Source organism: Rutilus rutilus (genome assembly GCF_951802725.1).
Source record: "Rutilus rutilus genome assembly, chromosome: 21".
Classification (NCBI taxonomy): domain Eukaryota; kingdom Metazoa; phylum Chordata; class Actinopteri; order Cypriniformes; family Leuciscidae; genus Rutilus; species Rutilus rutilus.
The window spans coordinates 23180540-23201670 of NC_140226.1; the positions used below are offsets into that span (position 1 = coordinate 23180540).

General features: G+C 35.5%; 2 protein-coding genes across 2 annotated transcripts in view; both read right to left on the reverse strand.

Moving 5' to 3' along the window:
- traf3 (TNF receptor-associated factor 3) overlaps nucleotides 1–12577 on the reverse strand; it is an 18035-nt gene extending 5458 nt beyond the window's left edge. The window contains exons 1-4 of the mRNA XM_084392891.1: nucleotides 12104–12577; nucleotides 1491–1747; nucleotides 366–417; nucleotides 89–193 (exon numbers count right to left, since the gene is read on the reverse strand). Of these exons, the coding sequence (XP_084249017.1) occupies nucleotides 89–193; nucleotides 366–417; nucleotides 1491–1744 (411 nt within the window). The 5' untranslated portion in view covers nucleotides 1745–1747; nucleotides 12104–12577. The remainder of the gene's footprint in view (nucleotides 1–88; nucleotides 194–365; nucleotides 418–1490; nucleotides 1748–12103) is intronic.
- A 427-nt stretch (nucleotides 12578–13004) lies between these two features.
- Nucleotides 13005–19507, reverse strand: rcor1 (REST corepressor 1). Its single transcript, XM_084392960.1, has 13 exons — nucleotides 18828–19507; nucleotides 18671–18730; nucleotides 18056–18136; nucleotides 16931–16983; nucleotides 16590–16751; nucleotides 16193–16311; nucleotides 15933–16011; nucleotides 15695–15745; nucleotides 15351–15554; nucleotides 15099–15176; nucleotides 14927–14984; nucleotides 14586–14821; nucleotides 13005–14409 (listed from the first exon to the last, which is right to left on the reverse strand). The coding sequence occupies exons 1-13, from the start codon at nucleotides 18982–18984 to the stop codon at nucleotides 14368–14370; spliced, it is 1380 nt and encodes a 459-aa protein (XP_084249086.1). The 5' UTR covers nucleotides 18985–19507; the 3' UTR covers nucleotides 13005–14367.
- Between the last annotated feature and the right edge of the window lie 1624 nt (nucleotides 19508–21131).

A 21131-nucleotide genomic window follows, 5' to 3' on the forward strand; every position in this document is an offset into this window, starting at 1 on the left:
CATTTCTCTGCGCTTGAGGCAGGTTCTAGTCGGGAGGAATTTACCATACAATATGTAGACTATTGTGTCTAAGAATCATATGACTTACCGTGACCTCCTGTAAACTCATTTGTTTTTTACATCCATTTTTCTCACTTCGGCAGTAGACCTTCAGAGCCATAATTTCCCTATTGCAGCAAACATCCCGGAATATCTGACATCAAATGAAAAACAAACAGACATCTGTTACATGACCTGTATAAGAGAGATATTTTGAGTGCTGCCTGTTATATGGCCCACATCACTTTCACTTGGAGCTGTGAGAGTGAGATTTAACATGTAACGGAGTGGGTGTGTCCTCGTAGTTTTTGGCTTCACTTTCTTACCTTATCTTCAAAGAGTGGTTCTAGATCAGCTGGACACACTGGGTTAGGCTTACTGAAAAAAAAGAAAGAAAAAGTTACATCCAACTGTAAGCAAATAGTATCCGTAGTCAAATGACCTACATTCAGAAATAAAAATGCCAGGAATACCCCAAGATTACTTCGCAATGCTATTTAGCCCCCCTATTGTCCACAACGATATTCGTCCCATGACTTTCCAGTTGTTTGTGATTTACTGGATTAGTATTAAGGATAAAAACCGTTTGAAAATATATATATAACTAGAGCGTAACTAGAAAACTTTAGTTTTGATAATTGTATTAATTTATATGACTTGCAGGTCTAAAAGCTTCACTTTAAAAATAAGGTTACCTCATCTATTCAGGTTTTTCAAGACAGTAGAAGAAAAAAAATCAGTTGTTGAGGGGGTGAACTAAAATAAGAAATATCTTGATTTTTGTCTTATTTTAAATCATTTGTTATCTTGGAAGTTTTCTACTGGAGATCCCCTAATTAAGATCATATTTAGCAACACTGACACCTGGCATTTACGTGCATGTTCAGTATGATCGGATCACTATCTAACATTACTTTACCATAGTAAAAACCCAGTGTAAATACACCCAATAAACATAGTGGTGTGATCTGAATTACTGAAATAACATTTGGAGGAGGTAAGGGATGTATTCTGCTCACACAATGTGAAAATAACCTTGCAATTTTGGCATCTGATTTGTCAATTTACCTCTCAAGAATCATTCCACTGAACTACACTTGCAATATCTTGTCTCTCTCTCAATAAATCACACGACGTCCCCTCTGCCTATTTAAATCACTTTAAATAACACATCATCACACATCTAGAATAACTGACAGAAATGTTTCGGTAAAAACAAACTCCAATGCAAAAAAAGTGGCATTTTCCATTTCGTGCAGGTAAGTCCTATCTATATCGTCCGAGACACACTGAAATGGAAGGTGTAAATGCAATCCAAATAACTATCTGAATAGGAAATGTGTTGGAAGTGAATGATCTGAAATTGCTTGGATTTTTCTTTGGCTTGTGATAGCTTTCTTATTATTACAGCAGAGCATTCGTATAAACCTCACTAATGAACCCTCGCCCACCTGAGCAGGTCTGTGATGCAGCTCTCGCAGAAGCGATGTCCGCACTCAGTTTGCCGAGGTATACAGAGCACTTCCCTACAGGCCTCACAGCGATACTTGGGCTCAGGTGTCATGACAAAACGGTCCGTGAAGCCTCCGTGCAGGGGCAAGAAGCCCGGCACGGGCCTGGGCCGCTGGGCCATGGAGGACATAGCAAGAGATGGCGGACGCTGCTGCAGGGCAATCTGCTGTTCCACATTACGCCCTGCGGACATGACCTGAAGAGAAACAAACAGATTAGGGTCTAACTCTACACCCATGACATGTACATGAGAAAAGTGAAATGCTGAATGTCTTAGTTACATAAACTTGCAAAAATATGAAAACAGATTTACTACTATGTATCCAAACAGACAAAAAATTATAGTCTGCTGTCATCTTTGGCACATTAAATTCCTTTCTTGTCCAGATTGAAGCTGTCAGGAATTCTGTATTGTCTGGGAAACATTATTGAAACTAAAACGGAATAGGCTGTTGTCTGATTGGGTCCAGACCCCCTTGTTAAACACCAATTTGTGGCCACCTCGCTGCCATTGTTCAAGAACACAAGTGCTGTTAAGTGTTTAGTAGGAATACTCTTCCGATCTTATTGATTCAGAAGAGTTTGATGGATTTAAGGTGCGACTACCTGAGGCCCCCAAAAGCACTTGGACACTTAAGAAGCACTTAAAATGTCAACTATATATCAAGCCAAGTGACATCTGCAAACAAATGATGCTTGACTTTCAGTTGTCTAACTTCACTCTTGTAATTACTTTCACTGGTCCCAAGGTGATTTTAGTGGATAAATGAGTCAGTTCCTCTCAAGCTCATACAGATGTCCTAGTAGAAGAACCATCAGTGTAGTTCATCACATTAGCTGGGGACATTTCGGATGCTTGAAGTTAGCTTTGCAGACAAATGTAAATTAACTAAAAAATTGTGTGTGTATATATATATATACACACACACACACATATATACATACATACATACATACATATACATACATTCATACATTTCTCTCCCTTTCACCCATATATATATATATATATATATATATATATATATATATATATATATATACAGTGCTATGCATAAGTGAATACACCCATGCTAAAGTTGACTAAAAAGAGGAATAAAAAATCATATTTTGGAAATTGAACTTAATGCCTTAATTAAAAAAATTAGGAAAAATCCAACCTTTAAGGACACCAATTTTCTTTGTGAATGAATAATGTATCGTAAATAAATAAATGTTCTTCCTTAAAATACATGGTGCATAAGTTTGGACACCCCTATGTTAAATTCCCATAGAGCCAGGCAGATTTTTATTTTTAAGTATTTTTTTTTATTTATTTTTAGGATACTATGCATCCTGATAAAGTTCCCTTGGTCTTTGGAATTAAAATAGCCCCACATCATCACATAGCATTCACCATACCTAGAGATTGGCATGGTTTTATTTCAGTTAGCCTAATAGCTGGTTTGATTTGCATTGAGAGATGATCTTATGGAAAGTACCCCATGCCAATCTCTAGTATGGTGAAGGCTATGTGATGATGTGGGGCTATTTTAATTCCAAAGGCCAAGGGAACTTTATCAGGATGCATAGTATCCTAAATTTAAAAAAAAAAAAATACTTAAATAAAAATCTGCCTGCCTCTATGGGAATTTAACATAGGGGTGTACACACTTATGCACCATGTATTTTAAGGAAGAACATTTATTTATTTACGATACATTATTCATTCACAAAGAAAATTGGTGTCCTTAAAGGTTGGATTTTTCCTAATTTTTTAAATTAAGGCATTAAGTTCAATTTCCAAAATATGATTTTTTATTCCTCTTTTTAGTCAACTTTAGCATAGGTGTATTCACTTATGCATAGCACTGTATATATGGGTGAAAGGGAGAGAAATGTATGAGCTGGGTTGGAGGAAAAGCAGGAATATAAACACTAACATTTGGGGTCAGTAGAGTTTTTATTTTTAATTTTAATTTTAATTTTAATAAATGAATACTTTTGTTCAGCGAGGATGCATGAAACTGATAGTATACACATTAGAAAAAAAGATCACTATTTTCAGAAAAATATTAATCAGCAAAACTGTTTTCAACATTGATAATAATAAAAGTTTCTTATGCACCAATCAGCATATTATAATAATGTGACCCTGAAGACTGGAGTAATGATGCTGAAAATTCAGCTTTGCCATCACTGGAATAAATTACATTTTACAAATATATATATATATATATATATATATATATATATATATATATATATATATATATATATATATATATATATAAATATTGTAATATTCCACAATATTAGGCTACAGTTTTTACAGCATTTTTGGTCAAATAAATGCAGCCTTGGGGAGCATAAAAAACGTATAAAAAAAAAAAATAAACTTAGAAAAAAAATAAATATATATATATATCTTACATTGAATGGCAGTGTACATAAAAATACAGGTCAGAACATTGTTTTTTGTTTTTATTGTTCAAAAACACAATTCTGGTCAATACTGATAAGTTGATAATCAAGAAATATCAAGATTATAATGTAAATTAAAAATCAGTTACATCATCATTGCATGTATCATTGTACTACAATTAATTATTATTCTATAAATAATCATCAATTATATTTAAAAAAGCGAATTTTTCTAACAAACAATACAATTCAAAGCAGTAGGCTATTTATGAATCTTCCAATCTGAGACACACACAAAACACTCTTATAAAATGATGTCAGCATTGTCATTTCTTTGCTTTGCTTATGAAAAACATGACAGCAAAGTAAGCATAGACTGAATCATCTTGACGATACGAGTAAGTGATGCGGGTGTCGTCAGACCCATTAACCTCTTAAACCTCGTCTGACATCACAACAGATTGACTTCTGCTTCTCTGCCTGTTTCACATCTCCAGCCAAGGCTAGATAGATCAAAGTTAGTCATCTCCTCTTCCATTATCATCTGCTAATGCCCGCCATTGAGGCGATGCTTTAACATTGTGCTTACATTGCCACATCAACGGCTCCTGACTGGCAGCTCTCAGGCTGGGAAATCCCTTCATAACAAGCATAGCTCTCTAGCTCTAATAATATCTCCCCTATGAACCAGCTACACATTAACCACGCATGCAGGAAGGTCCCGGCTCCGTTGCTGAACACTGCTAGAATTCCTTTAAGCAGAGGACACCACAGTTATTCCACAAGAGTGACTGGTCCCCACCGCACATGCCTCTTCTCCAGTACAGAGACTTTAAGACACAAAAGGAAATTCAAAGTATTTATGGTGCATTTTTATGAATGCGAGTAAACCTCGTAAACATATATTTTGACTTGGGAAATTAAAGCTCAGTCATAGATCAATCGAAACAGTTCGGCCTAGCAAAACAACTGCTCTTGATGACAAAACATAATTGTTGTTGTTTGCCAAGGCATATTTAAAGTTAGGGATCTGAATAAACTACTAGCACCAAGTAGCAAACTTCAGCATGTAGTAACTCATTCTGCTAAATCTTCTATTTTTCTAACCAATCAGCTTCATGATTTATGCCTGGTGAACAACAAAATGGCTGAAAAATTCCATAGATGTACAAATCCACCTTTTTGCAATGACGCAACAAATTTGTTTTGCATAAATTCAGCATGTTTCTCCTTTACAGTGGCGCACTCTTTGTCCCTCCCTAAAATACCAAACATATTTTTATAATCTTTATGTAAAAACACATAATATATATATATATACATTTAGCCAACAGTATATAAAAATACTAATCATTAATGCAATAAATATATGAAAAAATAAGGTAAATCAAATATTTAGTAGAGCATGTACATACATGAATAGGGCTGTCAATAAATAAAATAATTAATCGTAATTAAATCACATATTTTCGTGAAATTAAGCACAGCATTGATCTTGTTTAACACAGTAAACTTTCAGATTCTGAAGGGTGTTTCATACAAAAATGTATTTTCGGCAAGCTTTTTTTTAAAGGAGTGGTATAATGCCCTATTTGCAAAATGTAAAATAAGTCTTTGATGTCCCCAGGGTGTGTTTAAGAAGTTTTAGCTCAAAATACCCCACAGATATTTTTATATAGCATGTTAAAATTGTCACCGTTTTTGTGTCTGTCCCTTTAAATGCAAATGAGCTGCTGCTCCCAGCACAGGGGGGCGGAGCTACAATAGCTTGCGTCCTTTTAAATTTCAAAAACTTTTAGCCTTTTATCTTCAAACCGGAGTCAGACAATGATGGAGAGACAACATTTCTGAATGGTTAGTTGATGAATTTATGTAGCTTACGTGTAAGTTATCTTCTAGTCATTGATTAGCATATTCTGTCATGATAATCTATAAATCGTGTTCCGGGGGCGGGGTTTATGTAAATTTTAGGGTTAGTGATGTCACTAACCCGGGAGGAATGTCGTTTAGTCCCTACCAGCCGTTTGCTGTAGTCCTTAAAAAGCTATAAAATAAAAAATAAAATAAAAATCTCCCTTTGCTTTGAACTTTGTAACTTTGCAGATGTTGTTTATGCTCAAACTGCAACATTACACACTAACTAAAGTTAGAAAAGTTAAATCATATTCAACCACCCCTTTAATAAATGTAGTAATAAATGTATCCACACTGAAGCACACACGAAAAACAATACATTATAATGTACAGTGTATAGTATGTGTACAGTGCAACAGCAAAGAGCTTGTTTACATTTTAGACAAAAGTTGTGATACCGAACAGAACATGGAGATGCCACAAAAAAAACGAACCGCCTTGACCTGACTGCATTATATTCCTACTACAGTACCCCGATCCATTCGGAATTACTAAACAGCTATACAATATTTTATTACATGACAGAAACAAAAAATTACTCTGAATGTGTGTGAAAACAACATGAATATACTGAAAAGTGTCTGTGCATAAATACAATGCGCTATCAGTGCTTCGAGAGCGCACATATACACAATTTGTTTGCGCATCAATATGACAGATTGTAAGTCCGCAAGTCACTCCTGTAAGTCACCGCACCTTGATTGCAATCCTCATCCATCAAAGCTTTACTAGCGAGAAGCTGGTTTGCTTTATCTGATTGCAAACAGAGAAGCGAAATCCGGTTAAAGGGTTAGAAGAATAGAAGTTTCCCCCTACCAGAGTAACAGGTGCTTGAGCCATTGTAGATGCTCAAGTGTGAAAAACTCTCGACTTCTGAGATCACTGTGTGATGTTAATGACGCAATTTCATGTGCTTCAGTTTTTTTGTGTTATTTGCATAAAATTATTTTAACGCGTAAAGGATTTTAAATGAATCGCGTCAACAGCCCTAATATATTTATAAAAAATAAAAATATTATATATATAATATTATGTATATATATATATATATATATACATATATACAGTGCAATGCATAAGTTAATACACCCATGCTAAAGTTGACTAAAAAGAGGAATAAAAAATCATATTTTGGAAATTGAACTTAATGCCTTAATTTAAAAAATTAGGAAAAATCCAACCTTTAAGGACACCAATTTTCTTTGTGAATGAATAATGTATCGTAAATAAATAAATGTTCTTCCTTAAAATACATGGTGCATAAGTGTGTACACCCCTATGTTAAATTCCCATAGAGGCAGGCAGATTTTTATTTTTAAGTATTTTTTTATTTATTTTTTTAGGATACTATTCATCCTGATAAAGTTCCCTTGGCCTTTGGAATTAAAATAGCCCCACATCATCACATAGCATTCACCATACCTAGAGATTGGCATGGGGTAGCCTACTTTCCATAAGATCATCTCTCAATGCAAATCAAACTAGCTATTAGGCTAACTGAAATAAAACCATGCCAATCTCTAGGTATGGTGAAGGCTATGTGATGATGTGGGGCTATTTTAATTCCAAAGGCCAAGGGAACTTTATCAGGATGCATAGTATCCTAAATTTAAAAAAAAAAAAATACTTAAAAATAAAAATCTGCCTGCCTCTATGGGAATTTAACATAGGGGTGTACACACTTATGCACCATGTATTTTAAGGAAGAACATTTATTTATTTACGATACATTATTCATTCACAAAGAAAATTGGTGTCCTTAAAGGTTGGATTTTTTCTATTTTTTTAAATTAAGGCATTAAGTTCAATTTCCAAAATATGATTTTTTATTCCTCTTTTTAGTCAACTTTAGCATGGGTGTATTCACTTATGCATTGCACTGTATATATACATTACACAAACATATATATACACACACATACATGCATACATTTTATCTGGCAAAGTTATTCTCTGGTTCTCTCTTGGTTACGCACGCATTCATTATTTCTTTGTATGACAGCCTGGCCAAAATTTTGTCTGCACAATTTGGTATGTTTCATTGCGTTAGTCACAAATAAAACAATTGACTCCAAACACAATTATGCAATGTTTTTTTTTTTTTTTTTTTTTTTAGTTATTTCATTGAAATATAATTGAAATATTAATTACATTTAAAGTTCGTAGATAAAAAAAATAAAAATAATTAAAGGTCAATAAATGTTTGATGTTTTCAAAGTCAGTGATGGTGTTAGATAATCATTATCTCAATATTGACCAAAATAATCGTTTGCCATTAGAGCAGCTCTACCAGCAAACAACCAGAATATGCTAGAGACCATATTGCAACATTATAACACTTTTAAGACAGGCAAACACCACTCATATTTTCTTCAAATGATTAAAGGTTTGCCCAGATAAATAGCTTTTGGGGGGAAGATGACAGCCATGTGGGATGCACACACACCCATCAAAATTATTCACACTCTCAGCAAGAAATGTTAAATCCCATCTGATGTATACGTCACGTTACAGCCTGGGCGTTTCACAAACACACTACATGGCTCAACATGCCTTTTGTAAAATGACAACGATAGCTCGACTTATTCCAGTTCTATCCTTACTTGACAGACACTGTGAGTGAAAAAAGAAATCACCCATGAAACCAAGAGTGAATATTCCCAATTAGTTTTGTTGGAAACATTAGTGGATCTTGTCCCTGATTTTGTTTCTGTTTTACTTAAGGTACAGGTATTTCCCTATCTTTATCTCTCGTCTCACGCCGCACTACGCTGAGCTCAAAAATAAAACCACCTACAATTGAGGATAAAACTGTCCCTGAAATAATCCACAAACTCTGAGAGAAAAAAAAAAAAAAAGAAGCTCAACTATGCAAACAAACAAAAGAAGAGTACAAATAAAAAATCCATGTACTGGTAGCTGACCAGAACGTGCAGTTCTCTAGGGATTTCCAGGAATATTTAAGGGGCTTTTCCATTTGCTGCCTCATCCCTCTCTGTCACTGCTGACAATACACACACACCCATTCACACACACACACACACACACACACACACACACAATAAACAGCCATTAAGGCAAAAAGTTGGTAGGCAGAGCTATAAACCATTGTTTATGCAAGGAATTATGTGACTTTATCCAAATGTAAAAAATATCAAAAAAATATTAGTTAATTGTATAAACAAAAATTCATGTTCCAGGCAAAAGTTAGGGGTAGGTCATTTTTGTTTATGTGTTCTTATGCTCACCAAGCATTTATTTGATCAAAAGTACAGTAAAAAGAGTAACATTGTGAAATATTATTATAAAGTAAAATGTCTATGTTATATTTTAAAATGTAATTTATTCACGTGGTGGCAGAGCTGAATTTTCAGCGGCCATTCCTCCAGTCTTCAGTGTCTTCAGTCTTTCAGCTGATTTGGTGCTCAAGAATTCTTAATATTTTCAATGTTAAAAACCATTTGGATCCATTTTTCAGGATTCCTTGAGTAAAAATGTCAAAAGAACATAATCTTTTGTACTTTGCTACTTTCGATCAATTTGAATCGAGTCCTTGTAGAATTAAAGAATTAATATATTGAAAAAAATATCTTACTGACCCTAAACTATTAAACAGTAAATGCGTTGCACAATACAGTTAAACAACATGAAATTGTGACCTAGTCACAGTTTTAAAGGGATAATTCACCCTCATGTTGTTCCAAACCTTTATTACCTTTTTTCGGTGAAAAGGGAGATGTTTAGCAGAATGTTTAAGTTGCTTTTTTCCATTCAATGAATGAACCGTTTAGCTTTTCACTTTAGGAGTCATTCAGATTTGGAATGGCATGATGAAGAGTAAATGAGGAAAGGTGAACTAGGCCTATTCCTTTAACGCTAGATAGATGTGTCCCAAAAAAGCATGATAAACGACAAAATTATGTCTCATAATATCAGTGCATTTATAGTTAACGTGATAAAACGGTTACAAATAAAACACGCCACTTAAAACCACGAACGAAAATGACAAGACTAAGAAATGCTAAGGTAAAGCAAGCATCCGTGTAATAAAGAACATAATACCAGAGAGAGCTGCAGGTGAAAAGCGTAACACAATACATTTCAGACTGTTAGTTTAGAGCTGAGAAGCGTCAAGGTAATACGGATTCTTTGAATGTATTTGCGCTGCAGGAGATCTCATAACAAAAATGAAAGAGAACTACTGTAAGAAGGGGAATATCACCTCTTTCTGGCCTGACCTTTTACTAGAGGAAGGCATGTGTGACTACTATAGGTCATTTACAGGAATAAAACACCATTTCAGATCATGTGAACATATGGTGAAGGTGTGATGGGTTAAAAGTGATGGGGTTGCTTTGTGTGAAAACGCAAAGGAAGAAGTCAGGCTTATGTCATCGTCTCAAACACCTTCTGCTTTCAGAAAAGAGCCTGCTCCAACTTTTGTTGAAATCAAACCCCAAATGCATGTTCCCTGTAGTGTATCACAACACTTTACTGTGTTATTCTGAGAGTGAAACTAAGCTGGATTCAAACGGTCTCGGTTTTGATCTGCACACAGCAGCACATGTTGGACTGTTTTAGATTTTCAAACTGGCTTTTTTTTTTTTTTATCAGCAGATTTAAATAGAGATCGAAAGATAATCAATTTGAAGGATATTTACACTTTCCTAATGTATCAGTCTTCACTTTTTATTGATTAATGTAATATATTCTTCAAGGTAATTATATTATTAAGTTACAGTCGCAAAATCCACTAGTGCAAAACTCTCAACATACTAGTTACTTTGTTTTTAGCATTAAATATAACTTAACACTTAGGCCTACAACTCACAAATTTAAAACCAAGATCTAAATTTACTGTGACGTTTAAAGGTTTGGGGTCAGCACGTTTTTTTCTGAAAGAAACGAATGCTTTTATTCATCAAGGATGTATCAAATTGATCAAAAGTGACAGTAAAGACATTTATAATGCTAGAAAAGACTTGTATTTCAAATAAATACTGTTCTTTTGAGTTTCCACAAAAATCACTTACCTGTTAAATTAAGCAACACAACTGTTTTCAATATTGATAATAAGAAATGCTTTTTGAACACCAAATCAGCATATGATTTCTGAAGGATCATGTGACACTGAAGACTGGAGTAATGGCTGCTGAAAATTCAGCTTTGCCATAAGCTTGTAAAATATATTCAAATATGATACAGTTATTTTGAACTGTAATAATATATATTTTTAAATTGATCAAATAAATGCAACCTTGGTGAGTGTAAGAGACTTTCAAAAACATTAAAGGCTTTTACCGCCCCCAAACATTTGAACGGCAGTGTTACAGATGGTTATTATTATTAGTTGACACTATTTATACACGCTTATTATTAGAATCAAAATTCTGCGTTTTATGTTTGGATGCTTATGTTTTTTGGTAGTTAACACTGTGCAAAAAAAGCATACATAAAACAATTATTAATGATCAGTTCTAAATAGGTGGTGTCAGGAGTATTGAGTTTAAAAGTCATATACTGCTAAAAAAAATATTATATGTTCTGATTAAAATATGATATGTAAGACAGCAGTACACCCAGTCTCATAAACTGCATCCAACAGTGGAATACAGTATGCCATCATGGTTTTTTCCATCTCAGTAGCGTACAGGCCTAAATCATGCAAGAATTTTGCAAGTTAGGTATTGCCCCCAAGGAATAAGACCACAGAAGATTAAAGAGCAGAAGAAAAAAAAAACTTAAAAGATCACACTGTATGAATGCTATATAGACTCAAGTTTATAGACCATACCCTCTTTCTATACAACAAAGCCTAGGCTATATAAAACATATGTGGAATTTATAGACCCTTAACTTTAAAATCATCTCATTGATGATCATAATAAAAGCAGAGTAAAAAGTAGGCTACACTACACACATACATGCAAAGGTGAGATCATCTTCATCTACCATGGATTTGGAAAACAGCTGTAACGTTACAGGATTTAACCTGTAAACATATTGATAGCTTTAACGTTACATGTTTCACAACTTGAAGAATCGGAGCCCAAAAGAGCCCATATTTGTCCCGGAGACGTTTAAGAGAGCAGGTGAACATCTCCGATCAAAGCAGGACACACTTTAAACACTGTAGGTGAGCCCATAGACTTTGGGTTTGCCTAATCTCACCTTTCACTAAACATGAGCTACATGTCATTTTACATATGGATCTGTGAAATAGCCATTCACTTACATGAATCAGTTGATCAACGATCTCGTCCGATGATCCAACCGTGTTTCTCTGAAGAATTTCACGAATGGAGCCACAGATGGTCCACTCATATGACAGACACACCGAGACAACAACGTCCAAATTCACGCGGCCACAGCTCCGTCCTCGCTTCTACAATAGGCAACAACGGCCATAGGATCAAATCGGGTCATTTTGACATCGGAATGTTCCAAAAACGGCTCGGTTGAGGTACACGAATAGGTAGAGAAGCCGCCACTGTGGCAGTGTGCTGTTGATTGCAAGCCTAGTAACTGGAAAGCCCCCTTGGTCTGACTTCCTCAGGAAATCCCCGTCATGAAAAAAATTGGTTGTAAAAGGACGCCATAGAGAAAGAAAAGGCGATGGTGTTGCGTCTGGCCGCTGGGTGGCGCCAGAGCTCATTCCAATCCGTAACACAATCGCTTTCACTTCAGCGATTCTTTTCCACGTGTTTCTGCTAGGTGATGAACTGTAAAATGCTTTTGTTACATTACTGTTCAAAATGATTGACATGTCAAGTTAGTTAGAATCTAATTACAAAGAATCTAACCTAGGCTAGAATCTAATTACAGAAAAATCACAATATGGATGAGAGGCTATGTTTGCCACCAGTAACCCAAAAATGTTTGTTGCCCTGATGTCGTTTACTGTATTATTCACGTGTTTATAATGATTAAAATCCTTATAAATTCAAGGCAGATTTTATCATTTTAATTACATCAAAGTTATTATTACAATATTCTATATAGAGAGAATTTAGAGAACCTGTTCTGAACCACCAATAGTCTTCCAAGCTTCTTATCACATACTGTAACTAACGATTAATAACTTGGATTAAATATAACAAAATGTGGTGTATATGGGTTGAATAACACTCAATGCATTTGACTGTATAAATCCCTTAGGTTTAATATATATGGGCCACAGTTTATGACCACATTAGCTCCCACCCACACACACAGACACACAGAATTTCACCCCAACCATGTACATGTTATCTGCACACAAAAGTTTAAAAGGAGTTCACACATGTTTGGTACCATTACAGTTATTAGAAGGGAAAAAGTTGGTCGAAACAAGTGAGTGCGCATGTTTTTTAAATAACTTATTCCATTTCCAATTAAACATACAAAAGAAACAATATGAACTCATCTACCATTGATTTCCAAACAACATAATAATTAAGGACGTATTGAAAACATCAAGCATGGAATAGTAGAAATTTAGATGTGCTGCCATATTTTTAAATTCTTAACTACACATGGCAATCCATATATGTTTAAACCCCCATTAGAGGGTGAAAAGCTTGACCTTCGCATGAAGAAGAGACTGTGCATGCATGCAAAACACAGTTTGAAATAAGATTTTAAAAATCTAAGCAAAAAAACAAACAAAAAACAACTCCCCATTCCATTACAACACTTTGCCGTCTGTTCTTACAGCCATCAGCCTCGGGATAAAAATGCATTTCGAATACACCATGTACAAGGGTCCATGATTAAACATTATATATATATATATAATGACCTAATACTAAACCAATTCACTTGAACGATTTTTATTCTCATTTCTTTTTTAAAAGAATAAAAATGGTATTACATTTTTTTTAAATTTCAACCACACTGGCATTTCATTTTATATATACAGTGCAGTTCTAATAATTCAATTTTATGCAAATAAATAGCTTAAAATTCCAACCAGACATCAACTAAAAAAACTAAATAAAAAAAAACGTTCAAAATAACAAATCATATAACTAGATAATATGCTACAGTAATAAAAAAAGTAACTGGAAAGGGATGTTGGATTTGGACCAGATCAAAATCCTATGAATATATCAAGAAAAAGAGATGGTCAAGTGAGATTAAACTCCTTCAGACAAGAGATCTTTCAAGACCACAATTCATTGTTCAGTGACATTGGGATGGGTATATGGGTGTTTTATTCCCCCTTAACAGACCAATTACCATTTGCGGAGAACTGCTGGAGCACCAGACAGAAACTATACTTCTGTTGGCAGTGACTATAACAATGGTCCTAGTTCCTAGCTTGGTGAAGATTGTGCTCCCATGCGGTAGCAACTGTTATAGAGTCCCGGCTTCAGCAGGGGGGTGAGAGTTGGAAGGGCTGAGGGGAGGAATGTCCATTACGAAGAGGCTTCACTTGAGGCTGTTGAAGCCTTAATGCCTCTAACGCACAGCTGCGACATCAACTGATCTGAGCTCGTCTGACCGCTGTTGGAGAACTCAGGAAACTGAGGGGTTCTGTGTTTCCACTGCTGTGTGTTCCTGAAAAATATAATTTGATGATCATTCTCAAATGAGACGAAACCAGATGCAGGAAAAACAGCCTTCAATTAGAGCAAGAATTTTCAGCCTGACTGGAATCTAAGGCAGAATTTTGCTGGGAAAGCCCATTAACTAAGAGGCACTGATGGGAAATTGAGAGTAGAAGAGCTACTGACCTCTGTCTGGTTTTCTGAAGGCCCTGGGGTGGTCCCCTCTTCAGATGACACCTCCATCTTCTCTTCATCTATACCCTTGCGTCCCTCCACGCCGTGCTCGGCTTCCCACTCCTGCAGGACCTCGTCCAGGTTGAAACGACGCCGGTAATTCACAAAGAAGTTTTTCACTTGAACCACAGACTTGTTGCTGATCACATCAGAAATGGCTTGGAAATCCCGTCCGTACTTCCTTATAGCTGACAGAGGGAAATGAGGATTGACCAGAATTTCACTGTTTAAACTTGTCATTTAAATAACCATTCTTTACCCAACAACCACTTGAGAAATGTGGCCAAAATTACCTTGTACAGCAAGCAGCTGCTCTTCTGTGGTCCAGCGGGTATTAAATTTCTGATTAGCCTGAGGAAAACAAAGCACTTTTCGTGAACAACATTCATGCATAAAAATGGTAAATATGGCCCTCTATGAAATATATTTGGTGGAAAAGAATTCTAAAGATGTGAATATTGTTACCTCAGATGGCCTGAACTCATCCAAACCTGTGTCTAGCTTTTCTCTGAGGGCACTATTGTGCTGTTTAATGCTCTGAATCTGTAACAAAAGATAGGGGTTATTTGCATCATTTTCAAAGTTCTCAGTTTTAAACGATAACATACTTCTAAACTGCATCACTGTCTGTCAGATTTACTTCCAGCTCAGCCTAAAGTCTCAAATATAAAACACTGAGATGAAAGCGATGTTGCTGAGAAGTAATGAAACTCTAACCTGTCGTTTTATGGTGACGAGCTCCATATCCAGCTGTCTCAGAACACTAACTGCGGCCGGGCCGCTGCTGGACATTGCCGTCACATCATCGGAGATTAAATGCATCCCTTTAGGAGGTTTCTTCTTCGCTCTATGTAGGTTCCTCCCAGCAAGCCCCTGTACCTCCTTCTTAACATGCATAGACTTCTCTGCGATATTCACTGGCTGCGGAAACACATAGAGCCATTTGAATCTTTGATTGATTTATAACATGTTTATAGATGTAGATTTATATATGTACAGAGAATGAGAGTTGCACATTAACAAAACAGGTTCAACAGATTAATATATATTTACAATTGCACCTTTTGCACAACTGCAGGTTTTGATTCTTGTTTCTCAAGTCCAGCTGTTCCCTTTAAAATAAGATAGATGTCCAGGTTAAGTGTAGCAGCACTGATAAAAGTTACAATAATCAAAAACACAATAAGAAAAAAAGAAGAAGTTTTACACCCGTTATCTAATTATTTTAATGCATAACTAAGACGTTATTGCTGAAAATCTGTGCACAATAATGTGCAGCATTGTGTCCATTTATATTACCTCTTTCTTTTCATCTTTATTTGGTTCAATTTCAGCATCCCCTGGAGAGTTGCGACCATTTTCTTCTCCTTCATCATCGCTGCATGAAAAATAAATAAATAAAAATTTCAAATATGACATTTCCCTTTCAACAATGACAATGTTGTTCTCTAAAAATAGACCATGCTAGCTTTCCATGACAGCACAATCTTTGATCAAGACTCTTAAAAAGCAAACACAAAAAGAGACAGCAAACATCCTATTAATATCTTCATGCTGACCTCTCCTCTCGATCTCTCTTCTGTTTGCGTGCATGGCGGTCCATCACACTCGTTTTGCTGCGCGTTTTCTTCCACGAGTAATAGAATCTAACCAGGCTTGCAATTGACTTGTCTGGAAGCTGGTACAAAAAACAAACAAAAAAGTTAGCAAATCAAACACATCAGCGTTGGAAACATCGGACATACCATATTGACACATCATTATTCATGATCAAAGCTGACACTGATTCAGTTGTGGTTGAGCCTAAGCATTAGAATTTAGGACTTGATTCCATTAATAATCTGGATTTCTGAGGCGCCTCATGTTTTGATTATCACTTTGATTTGTGAAGCTGCTGATTCTCTCAAGTACATGTTTTATTTTAATGGTGAGAGTGGTTTCAGCCATCTTACTCACCATCTGCTGGATGCGGTGGAACGTTTTTCCATGAAAGCTGAAACCCTGTTCAAACAGCACCTTGTCTTCAACTGTCCACTCATCTGGAAAAGGGGTGAAGTTGGGAAGATCTGCCAAAGATTTTTCAATGTTGTGTTTGTGCCAAAACAGCATGCCCAATGCCTGTTAAAAACAGAAAGCCACATCATCACCGACATTTAAATTAAAAACACACCTCATGTTTGATGCTTTAAGAAACATTAGAATATTCTACCTTATCTTATGAGTTACAATAAGACACATCAAAAGGGTATTGAAAATTATTGATTGTGCAACCAAAAATGTCAACATAATCATTTTACCTGCTCCATATTGTACCCATGTTTTTCTTTGGCTATTGCAATATACTCATCCACTGTAACAAAAAAGGGACAAAAACAATCATCAGAACATGAATCAGAACAAATCAGATCAAATATATAAAACTAAAAACACTTGACATTTTACATATATAATACATTTCTTTGAATGAAAAATATCTCAAATGTATAGCCTCCTCAGCGCTACTGTGTGAATGATTTAAGCCGATGTTTAAAGATGAACTGTTGAATTTCTGTGCCACTAGAGGCACCAAACAGAATTTAGGAATAGTATAATACTAATATTCTATGCAAACTGTAGAAATAATGTCTATCTCGCATACTATTTTTAAACTTAGAAAGTATTACAGACATCCCACCTCTCCCTGAAGGTCTGTGAGTCTCAGGCATATTAATAGCAGGTCCTTGACACCCACAAATTATATACAATATCCTGGAAATTGAGCGAGCGAGAGAGAAGCCCTGTTTCCACCTGGTTTTGAGATGCGTTTTCGATTACAAATGGCCAGCCACGACACATTACCGGTTTACTTGGCATTATCATGGGTTTCAAATGCTTCTCTTGTGACATTGCTTGCATTTGGATTTCCTATTATTTCGTCACATTACACTGTCACTTTCGCCGTATGAATACTGTTGAATGAACAAACTTGTGTTAAGAATGAATAATACAATATTCTGTTGTAATGCATCTCACAGAAATGAGTTTTTGAAGGGGTGGGATGTCTGGTATTATACTACAGTAATACTACTACACGACCTCTTTGAATATTTATTGGCTATCTGAACACAGCACTTGTCTTCCATTGGTTGGACAAACAGTCCCGCTCCAGACTCAACTGTCGGCTAATTATCCCATGTTGGCCTAAACGGACCACAATTTTGTAAGCATTCACAGTTTTTGTGGAATCACACTACAAATGTCTCTCCGTATTATTCTGTGTGGGTAGAAAGCAATTCATCAACAAAACAAATGACACACTAAAGTATCAGAATAACACTGGGTAACATGATACAATTAGAAAGAATGCCAATATTTGCATACAAAAACAGTTTATGCTGGTTTATTATTTATACAGCCAACTAATGTCCTCATAAATGACTCACATTTGGCCTCTGGAATGCTAGGATTTGGAAACCACACCAGCATTCCCAGATTTTCTCTCTCTTGGCTTGCCTTTGCTACTTCTGATGACAAAAAAAAGAGGAAAATTAGTGTATTAAACCAGAACACATCCATCTAGTTTGTTTTAGTTTAAACTAAATCAATTTTACTACTAACAGCAATTTTTCACTCAAAGGCCTTTTCCTACAAAGCTTTTAATACATCCAAGCCAAATCTTTTAACAAAAAGGTAAAAGGGAAAGGTTAAAAAATAAATGTATCAAAAATTAGTTCCATGAAATTAGAATTAGAAGTTTTTTTTAATGAACGCTCTTCAGTATGACACCGATCAGGTGCTCATTATCCTCACCTCAAGTTTCAAATATCAACCAGCAAAAGTTTTTCTTTCATCTTTTGTTTTGTTTTAACATCTTTATGAACTATAACTGACTACTTTTAATGTAGGTTGCCAACGAGACATATAATTCAATTATTGTTGTTGCTGAAGATGAAGGGCACTAAACGGACGAACTATTCCAACAACGAATAGTGTTTGAGGCTATTACGCCATCCACCCTGTGCTGTCAAAGAAGCTTCCAACACTCAAAAGTCACAAACCAGGATCATAGTCCGGAACGACTGCCTGATACTGCAATCCAACTCGCATCCCGCCCGCACCTTGAGAGCGACAAAAGAACAGATGAGATGGACTGATTACATTCACCAGAAGTGTATGAACTTGTGAAGAGGGACCGAGGCTACCACCGTGACTTACCATGCTCGTCATCACTTGAGGAACCCGAACTTCCTTCCTCCCATGAATTGTTACTGTTCCCATTTGAAGTAAAACTTTTGGCCGGATTATTTACAGAGTTTCTGCCCCTTCTTTTACCCGATATCTCAGTGGTGCCCTTCTCTAACATTGCAGGCATCTTGACAGCGAAACGCAAAAGAGCTTGAAGGAACTTGGGTTTGCTGGCTGCTCGCTATAGCTAAGCTAACTCAGCTCAACTGCTCTGATCTGAAACAAATAACACCGTCCTGCACTAATGCAAACTCCCCCAACTGGCCATATAGCGCTACGAATGCTTAAAAATGTGCATCGAATCCATAATATTTCCCTCAGTCGCAATAATAAGTGAAGTTTGGCTTTGGGAGCTGATAAAAGCACATTCGGCTGCAGTGCTAGCAGTGCGGCTGCTCTAGCGTTAGCTCTCTCTCTCTCTCTCTCTCTCTCTCTCTCTCTCTCTCTCTCTCTCTCTCTCTCTCTATCACACACTCACACTCACTCTCTGATTGACCTGCTTTAGCTAATGTCAGTTCCTCTTCAAGTCAGAAATGGTGCAAGCTTCTGCTTAATAAACGAAAAATATATATATTTATATACTCCAGGCCAAGCGTCAAAGTAGGGTTTGTCTAGAAAACATCCACGTGCATCAAAAGCAAAACAGCTATAAGCATCATCAGCTCACACTCCATACTTATAGACTAGTTCAGTGAAAAGAAAACCATGCTTCCTTGAATGCAATAATGCATCCAAATTCATCTCCCTCAATAACAAACATTTGACATTTATTCCTTAAACCTAACTAGTATCTATATTTTCATTTGTATGGCCTATTTATTAGGCTACCAGTAAATCTTCCAATAGTGTATTTTTCAGTTTCACTCGTAAACTATTGCTTTGCCGCTAGCTATCCGAAGCCAAGCAGTGATAACTTTTCTGTTGTTACTGGTAACAAAAAAATAATAAAAAAATTGCAGAGCCATAACCACCATAGATAGACACTGATAATATTTGATATTCTTGATGCTGCTTTGCTTACTTATATCCAGTCATATTTATTTTACATTCAAGTCTATTTTTAATCTTTATTTATATTACTTTAATTCTGTCTTTTGGACAAAAACACATTGTCATTACATTAAGAACCTAAACGGACCCCCAATGTTCAAGACATTGTGTGTAGAAAGTCTTGTACACATTTATGAGACACCATCTGTCACAATTGTTAGACTATACTGTAATTGTCAATGCAATTGTCAAATCTTTTTTAAAAAAAATGCAGGTATAGTTTCTATTCCAGACTAGTGTATACTGATACTAGGAAAACTATTTGTATTGTAACTATTTGAATAGTGACTAAATAGCCTAAAGAACAAGTATACTGTCTAATGAATAGTTTATGGTGAAACTGAAATATATTGTATTATTTACAAATAATTGAAATATTAAGTTATTAGATTAGTATTTGGAAGGAATAAATGGCATTTATTTATATTTTATGTAAATTACTATAAAGTCATCTGCATGCTGCCAGTTACACTGCACAACCTTTGTCTCATTGTTCTTGAAGTACTAAATACTATTCTTGCTAAAATACTGTTCTTTGCCATGTCTTTGTCATTATTAAGGCCAGTTATGGTGGCAGGTCAAAATAAATGTATACAAAATATTTTTATTGCAAATTTGGGGTGAGATCACACTGAGATCCTAAACATTAGTGGGATGAACAACTTAAATACAGCACACCTGACCTGCAGATTAATTTGATTAATTTGTGTTAAACGTATTTAAAGACATTTTAAATAATCAAACCTAAAACATCTTAAAATTGAGAAACAGTAAAAAAAAATTGCAGTAAAATGGCTATACAGGTTGTAACATGTTATTACATCTGACATACAGAATCAGATTTATATTGTGACATAGACAAAAGGTGGAAACCTCATTATGTTCAAAACCGCAACTTTTCAGGAAATTGATTTTTTTTAATAAATATTGTGTTATCAAAGTTGATGTTGTGGCTTTATATGTGGACAGACACGTGCATGTGACGTTATATTATTAACATTCAACAAAAATCAAGCTCAAATGGAGTTAGGGTTAAGGTTTTTATGACCTACGTGTTTTGTCCATCACAGCCGCATCTGAGGCCGTAAGAGCATCGCATTATGTTTTTATTAACTAACAGGTTATAAAGATTATTGTATGTGGGCACTAATTATTTTCTATCATGTGGACAAAATCTCTTGTTATAAAAGATGAAGAGCTTCGCACAGGCTATTTAAAGGGGCA